General features: G+C 34.2%; 1 protein-coding gene across 1 annotated transcript; it reads right to left on the bottom strand.

Moving 5' to 3' along the window:
• Positions 1-2,302: 2,302 nt before the first annotated feature.
• Positions 2,303-7,256, bottom strand: LOC130945152 (COP1-interacting protein 7). Its single transcript, XM_057873847.1, has 8 exons — positions 6,871-7,256; positions 6,617-6,796; positions 6,161-6,276; positions 5,758-5,812; positions 5,493-5,645; positions 5,050-5,279; positions 3,562-4,955; positions 2,303-3,470 (listed from the first exon to the last, which is right to left on the bottom strand). Exons 1-8 carry the CDS (start codon positions 6,927-6,929, stop codon positions 2,691-2,693), a joined length of 2,967 nt encoding a protein of 988 aa, XP_057729830.1. The 5' UTR covers positions 6,930-7,256; the 3' UTR covers positions 2,303-2,690.
• Between the last annotated feature and the right edge of the window lie 500 nt (positions 7,257-7,756).

The following is a 7,756-nucleotide window of genomic DNA, read 5'->3' as shown; positions in this document are numbered from 1 at the left end:
CACAAACTCCTTAAAAGATTATAAGTATAGACATAACGGATTAAACAGTTAAGCAATAGGTGCAATTCTCTTTTCTTAAGTTAGCTTTTAAAGTGAAGTCTTCAATTTTCATGTTATTTGGTCCCAAAAGTAGTAAACACATAAAACTCGTTCATATGAAGATAAAGACAAAACTTTTCTAATTTTTTTTTATAGTTTTTATAACTTTTAAAATTAGAAAACAATATATATATATATGCTTTAGATCCAAGTCATAACCCTAACCAAGTTCAACTAAGTATTTTAAATTTACACACGCATGTTTTACTGTCGTCACTTCTTTTTCTCCTTCTTCTTCTTTTAAATTCACGCAGGCAGGTTCTTCTTCTTCCTTTCTCCTCTTTCTCTTTCCCCTTCTTTCCTAATGCTGTGTCTTCTTCTTCTTCTTTTCCTTTTTTGGTTATCTTTCTCTTTTGTTATTGTCGTCACCAACAACACCAACATCACTAACATTTTGCTAACATCTTTATTGATTCTGATTTTTTCTAGTGCCATCATTAAATAATTTCGATTCATTTGGATCCAAAAATGAATTATATGTGTTTTTATTGGTTTTTGAGTCTTTTTTACTGCTTGTTCAAATTTCAACTAATTTCGGTTCATTTGTGTGTTAATTGAAGTTCACTTGATGCTGCTGATAAGTATTTACTAGATTTTTTATTCCTTAAGTAATTTCGATTCATTTCTTAATTTAATTGAGGTTCATTTGAATCCAGAAATGAATTAGATGTGGTTTTTTTGTTGATGATTGAGTCTTTTTGACTGCTTGTTCAAATCTGAACTAATTTCGGTTCATTTGTGTGTTAATTGAGATTCACTTGATGCTGCTGATAAGTATTAACCAAATTTTTCATTCGTTAAGTAATTTTGGTTTATTTCGTAGTTTAATTGAGGTTCATTTGGATCCAAAAATGAATTCGATGTGTTTTTGTTGATGGTTGAGTCTTTTTAACGGCTTGTTTAAATTTGAATTAATTTCAGTTCATTTGTGTGTGAATTGAGGTTCACTTGATGCTACTGATAAGTATTGACCAAATTTTTTAGCAAAGAAGAATGAAATTATTCATTATCACTTTATTTAATTGCATTAAATTCCATTCCGTTCCATTCAATTTGTCTTGAAAGTCATCCCAACTTTTGGGACAAATTGTTCGTCGACAACACACCTGTACTACAAGTGAAATAAAATATTATCATAACAACATCATTGTATAATAACAAATGAAGCGAAAATTGTGCATTCTATAAACTCAGCTGTAATTTCGGTGCATTTCTGAGTTAATTGTGTCGAAATCACTATGTAACTTCGATGCATTTGGTATCATTGTCCTGCACAATTCAAAACTCTTCTTCCTCTTCTTCATCATCTTCCGCTTCGTCTTCTTCTTTTTTATATTTTTTTTTCTTCATCTTCTCATTCTTATTTTATTTTTTCAAAATTTTTCGTGATTTACTCTCTTGAGAGAAATAAAATAAAAAAAATATAAAAAATAAAACGACTACAATAACATAAAAAAAAAAAGGAAAAGAAAAAACAAAAACAAAATGCAACAACATCACTAATAAAAGAAGAATGAGGAAGTGCACGAATAATAAACACAACCAAAAGTGAAATTTCGTTTGCGTTATTGAACTTAGACTTGATTGACAAAGATATATATGTCTTTTGTACCAAAGTTCTCAAAATCAAAATAGTCATTAAATTTGTGAAGTTAGATGTTTAATAATTTAAAAATTTAATCGAAATTTAATTAAATATATATTTATATATAAAAAATATATTTTTTTAAGAAAAATAAATTTTTGTATCTTATTATTTTAAACTAGTTAACAATAAAAAAAAATTTAGAATGATTCAATCAGTTAGGCAAAATTTTTTTTAACAATTTACTCAAGTTTTTATCCTAAATCGAATCAATCTAGTGACTAGTTCTTATTAATCCGCTTATACCAATAAGTTCAATTGGGATATTAGAATTAGAACCATGATTTGTAAATCTGGGTCAAAACTAGATTCCAAATACAACTTATATGTTAAAATTTGGGGCGAAGATAACCTCCAAATTCTAAATGGACGAGGAAATGGAAATTTATTTATTTATTTTTATATTATTGTCTTTGTTTTTTTTTTTTCTGAAAACAAAATTGTAACATTGATGTGGACCTCAATAAATCTTAACTACAGGATTAGATTATTGACATTGTTAAGAAATATCAACATGAGAGAAATACACAATAAACCATCACAAACTTTCATGATTTAAAATACAAGGAAACATGTTTTTGGCATCAAATGAAATCAATGAACAAAGATAAGCCCTCCTAATAAGAGTTGTAACACAAAAATTTATTAACTTTGCAATCCTCACTTAGGATATTACTATACCATACTCACATAATTTACATCAAGGATCTCTAACATGGCACCAAACTCCAAATCCCATGGCCTTATTGTGTTTGTGTGTGGCAAAAGCTAGAAACTATCTACAATCTTCCACATGAAACATGAATGTATGTGTTCAAAACCCAAAAAACAAAACAAAATGTTGTGTCAAACACTTTCTACTAAGCTAAGGAATGGGGAATGTAAAAACATTGAATTACGAAAACCATGGATAAAGAGGATTCATGAGTGTTGTCAACTAGGCTGCTTAGCTCCTTCTTCCAAAGAAGAGAAGCTTCCGGAATCCTTTGGCAGCTTTGGAAGAGTCCTCATCATTGTTCCATTTCTTCCTAGAGTGAACTGGTTCCGACATCACTTGATCACTAAGTGGAGGAGGAGGAGGGGTAGCATTTTGTTTCTTAGGGACTTGAAGAGAGACAGCAGCATTGATTTCATCTATCTCTAGACTGACCTTTGAACTCACGGCAGAAACAGCTGGCGGCGGCTTGATTGGCGATGCTGCGCTAGGATTCATGATCGCCTCGGCGATCTGCTGAGGTTTATCGGCTGCAAGCGAAGATAACTTGCTTGACAAGTCTTTACCTCTTGACGCCTTCATGTGAAGTTGGCCAACATTTTCATGCACATGCTCTCTTTCTGAGATCAAATTCTTGGCAGAGTTTATTGGCAACACAACTTCTGAGGCATGCTCTCTTTCCTCATTTGCTTTCTTCTTTGAAGATTTCACCTCTTTCACACCTTGTTTCTTCTTTTCCAAAGGAACTGCATTTGCCTTCAAGGATGGTTTCTTGGTAGGAACTGGTTTTGAAACTTTCTGACTTACTACACGCGCAGTTGCGAGGCGCTCGATTGTGGAGTTTCGAAGGACCGGCTTTTGTGATTTCTTAGTCTCTTCATTGGATGGATGAATCTTTGGCTTGTTGTTCTTGGTGTCTATTGAAGTAGTCTTCTTAGAAGCACTTCTTTCTGCAATTCTTTTCTGCCGTTGAATCAGTAGCTCCTCCTTTCGCTTTCTACTTTCTTCTTCCTATCAAAACAAAATAGCCTTCTAAGTTCAAATAACAATAACAGAAACTTGAACAAGTAATGAAGTTCCACTTAGAAGAGTTAAAAGTTACCTTTGCAGATTTGCTTTTAGTAGCTGTCATTCTGGTTTTAGAGCTGATATCTGATTTGCTCCTTCCATTAAGTCCATTTACTGGCCTATCCTTTGCTGCTTTACCTGAAACTTTTCCATTCCTTGCTCCGGGAGCTTTAGTATTAGTCCTCTCGCCATTCGACGACTTCTTTTTCTCTGTTTCGGCGTTGGGTAGCTTTTTGTTCACTTCATTTGATGATATGTTGTTTTGATAATCCATTTCAGCACTCCAAGGTGGTGCTGCTGCGCTGTGCTCTAAGGCCGAGTCACGATCAAGAACCATGAAGAGATCATCTGGCTCTTGGGAATTCAAAGTTTCAGTCTTATTGTGAGAATGTTCTTGTGTGCTGTTGGAGAATTCAGCAGCACCAACAATGTCTGAAACCAAACTTAAGTCTGCTGCTGATTGAGAATTCGATTGGTTATCCGATGACCGAGCTTGAATCATGAATGAGTCATCAGCCAAAGTGTCTCTCCTGTTTTTCTCAGAATTGGAAACACCATTCAACATGCTGAAAGTTTTGTGTTCATTCTCATTTTCTTCATTTCTCTGAGAAAACAAAAACTTCTCATTTGTGTTAACCTTTTTCTTCATCAAGGAAGATGCATTCGTCCCCTCCTTAAAGTATTCGTTGTAATTTTGACTCTCATTGTCCAATTCCTTTGATGATAAAATAAATGAATCATCTTTGAAACTCTTATTCACAATAACTTCCTCCTCAAGCTTTACATGTTGTTGTTCTGTATCAGGACTAGGCTCATCATCTCTCCAGAGAAGATTCTGGAAAGCATCCCAGTTGTCATTTCTCTTCGTGCCATTCGAATCAATGCCGGCTGAACCATTTTGTTGTTTCTTATGCTGTTGGGAACTTGACTTGTGCTTTCTCTCCAGTGACTCCACAGCTTCCTCTACTTGATGTTTCAGGGAATCTCCATTGATAAAATCTTCATTGTTCGACGAACTCCCCTCGGTGACACTACCTTTTTCGCCATCTCCTTTAGAGGTTATATAGTTTATATTGCGAATAACGACTTTCCTTGATGACTTCTTTCCATGCTTCTTTTTTCCTTGCCTTGAATGTTCATCTGAATCACACTCATAACTTGAGTCACTGGACAAAGTAGATGCATCTTCCTGAGAGTGTTTCTTCTTCTTCTTCTTCTTAAAGGATGGTTTACTATAATCCATTGAGTCTTCCGAATTCGGAGGCCATTGCATACTGGCTGGATAGTATGAAGAGGGAACCTGCATACCAGGATAGAGGTACCCTTGGTATGGTGGTGGCAAATGTTGAAATCCATGACCCTGAAAATTGTGAATGTAATGGGGAACATGGTTTGGCCATGACATTGGTGGTGTTGGCATGCCATTATCTGCAAATTTTTTCACCATTAAAGATAAGTAACATAAGGGAATTCATGTATGAAAATTCTGAATTTTCTTGAAAGAACTAGATATTGATGATACCTTGATTCATGTCAAAACTTGCATGACTTGGGGTTGACTCAGAGATAGCAGCATCACCTAAACCATTCAGTTTACTGCTAGCATCATCTTCGCCGGCAAGTATGATTCCGGCTGTTCTCAGGTATGGCAATACCGGTTGAGACGAAGCTTGCATTGCTGCTATCTCATCCATCCAAAGCTTGTCTTCATTCTTTTGTTTGCATAGATCTAAGAAATTGATGCATGCTTCCCTACATGAGATACCAATTTATATTACCAAGTTCTCAGGTGCTAAAAATCAATACAAGTATGTAACAAGAAGTAACTAAAGTATTTAAAAAGAAATGAAATTGAGTATAAATGAATCTCCAGCTAAATTAGATGTAAGATTTTCCTGTTCTTTTTCAAGCAAGAAGATTGGACAAATCAAAGGACTATTTTCTTGCATGCTTACAGTTACAGACCTTAAACGTGAAGCTCCGAAAGCATCGGCAAAACATATAAGATCATCTAAAGACTCTGGATAGTACCCTCCTACTAAAGCACGGGCATAGGCCATTGCTTGCTCTTTGCAAAGCATGGCTTTACGATTATCTAAAACACGTCGAAGGCGAACCCTGTTCATCAGAAACAAATCAAAACTTGTTGCAACATATTATAGATACTTCCTTCAAGAACAAAAAAATGATGAGAAACAAGATAGAATAAGGAATGCACCAAGTATAGTACCTGGAATTTTCTTCATTTCCCTCTTGATTCGCAGTTGATTTTTTTATGCGCCCTTCTGCAGAAGATAACAGATTTACTGTTAAACCAAAAGAAAAAAGTCTCTGATCCTATTTAAAATAGAAATGAAAGACTAAACAGAGAAACTATATGTCAAGAAAATGATGAAACCTAAATAAAGTTGTATTGTGATTAGTACTTTCTCTCATTATGATGCAAACTCAAAGTTAAAAATGTAGTAGTAAACACAATCATTGGCCTTTTTAATTCAATAATCACATTCAGGTAGTGATTGAAATTTGCAACAGGAAAGTTAAATTAAGAATGATTATAGCTAATACTTGAATATGATATGAAATTAGCACCGAGATAATGTATAGATTTTATTACTATTTTTCACCCATACCTTCTTCTAACACTAAATTTGTCTTCTCAATTGACTGATTTTCGATCTGCACAATCTCCTTTTCTATCGTCACAATCCTCTCTAGAACTTCTGGAGTGCTTACAAATCTAACAAACCTGTAGAAAAATCAAAACAAAACAGATTAAAAAAGGCTCTTTCATCTCCATCTAGCAAAAAATAAGGGATCACAAACATTGTTCTTATTCTTATGGAATTATTCCAAAGGTACAAACTTTGAAAGTAAACAAATGGATGGTAATGGTTTGTTTTCATTCAATCATTCAGAAAACTTGCAATCAAAGCAATCAAACTCTATTGTTTACCAAAACTCAGAGAGCTTTGAAAAGCTTGAATCATAAATCACAGCACATAAACTTGATTTAGAGATCTAAACTCATAATGAAGAGATAAAGAAGCATGCTTAGAATTGGTAAGGAAGAGGAAAGAAAATGGAACCTTTGGAGGGTGGCTTTGGTGAACCATGGAGCATTGGGAGAAGATGGAGGACGCAGAGTGATGGAATAGCCAGCTTTTGAAATCTGATCTTTTGCACTCTTTAGATGTGAAAGAAACGGTTCTAACAAGCCTGAAGCTAGTGTTTCAGTCACACCACCAGCAACAATAACCAAGTCGCATCTTTGAACACAAACAAAGAAGAATGAATGAAAGTTTATGGAAAATGTGTTAACTTTGAAGAATGAAGCAAGTACCTTGTTCTTGTTGGGGTGAGCTGAAAGAGTGTGTGATCAAGACGAGTGCTTGGGTCCATAGCTCAAACCTCAAGGTTGAAACACTTCAAAGCTGAGAGTGAGTGAGATTCCAACTCTTACAGTACAAACTTGAATGAATCAATGCTTCACATGGAATGCAAGAGAGAGAGAGAGAGGTTTGGCACATGGAAATGGAATTGCTTAATTGTTTGTTGAGTTTCTGAATGTGGGTCCAACATAACATGCTCTCTCTCTCTCTCTCTGAGACATAGTTCACAGACATGTAGACATTGTTTCTAGAAAGAGAATGCAGAAGTAGTACTCTACTATGATGGTGCAAGGGAATGAGTGAGTGAAATAAGAATAATATAAAACAAAATGAAACGTGAATAAATGTAAATGAAGATAGGATTGGAGTGTGGTTAAGTAGTTGAAAGGTCGATATTTGGCTTTGTTATGTTATGTTATGTTAACTTGTCATCAAAGAGAGCAGAGATAGAAATAGTGATGACTTTAGATTTATTGTTGTCGGTGTGATAAAAAGTGAGTGAGGCACCAGCAAAGAATAATTAAGGCCTTCTTCCTCTTACCACTTTCCACTGCCAACCATTCAAACACTATACGCCCGATCTTAATTTATTGGTAGAGAAAGTATAGGGATCAGCAATTTTTATGTTTTGTGATCAACACTTAATCATTAAAAGAAATGTGAGTGATTTCTCATCATTAAATATAATTTTACACTATTAAAAATATTATTGATGACCAATTAATAGTTACAAAATACAAAAATTATTGATCTCCTAACATTCTTCTTTTTTAAATATATATTTTATATTAATAATTGATTTTGGTAGTTAATTTTAATAATGGTGTAAACCGTAAC

The sequence above is a fragment of the Arachis stenosperma genome, chromosome 8 (genome assembly GCF_014773155.1).
Source record: "Arachis stenosperma cultivar V10309 chromosome 8, arast.V10309.gnm1.PFL2, whole genome shotgun sequence".
Classification (NCBI taxonomy): Eukaryota; Viridiplantae; Streptophyta; class Magnoliopsida; order Fabales; family Fabaceae; genus Arachis; species Arachis stenosperma.
Note: the sequence above shows the minus strand (reverse complement) of the source record. Positions and strands in the feature narration are given on the sequence as shown.

What these genes read in the sequence shown, in the direction of transcription:
- LOC130945152 (XM_057873847.1), bottom strand. Translation starts at nt 6,929, where the DNA reads ATGGACCCAAGCACTCGTCTTGATCACACACTCTTTCAGCTCACCCCA. An exon ending in CTCACCCCAACAAGAACAAG is followed by an intron (nt 6,797 to 6,870) that starts GTACTTGCTTCA and finishes TTGTGTTCAAAG; the next exon opens with ATGCGACTTGGTTATTGTTG. An exon ending in TTCGGAGCTTCACGTTTAAG is followed by an intron (nt 5,280 to 5,492) that starts GTCTGTAACTGT and finishes TATCTCATGTAG; the next exon opens with GGAAGCATGCATCAATTTCT.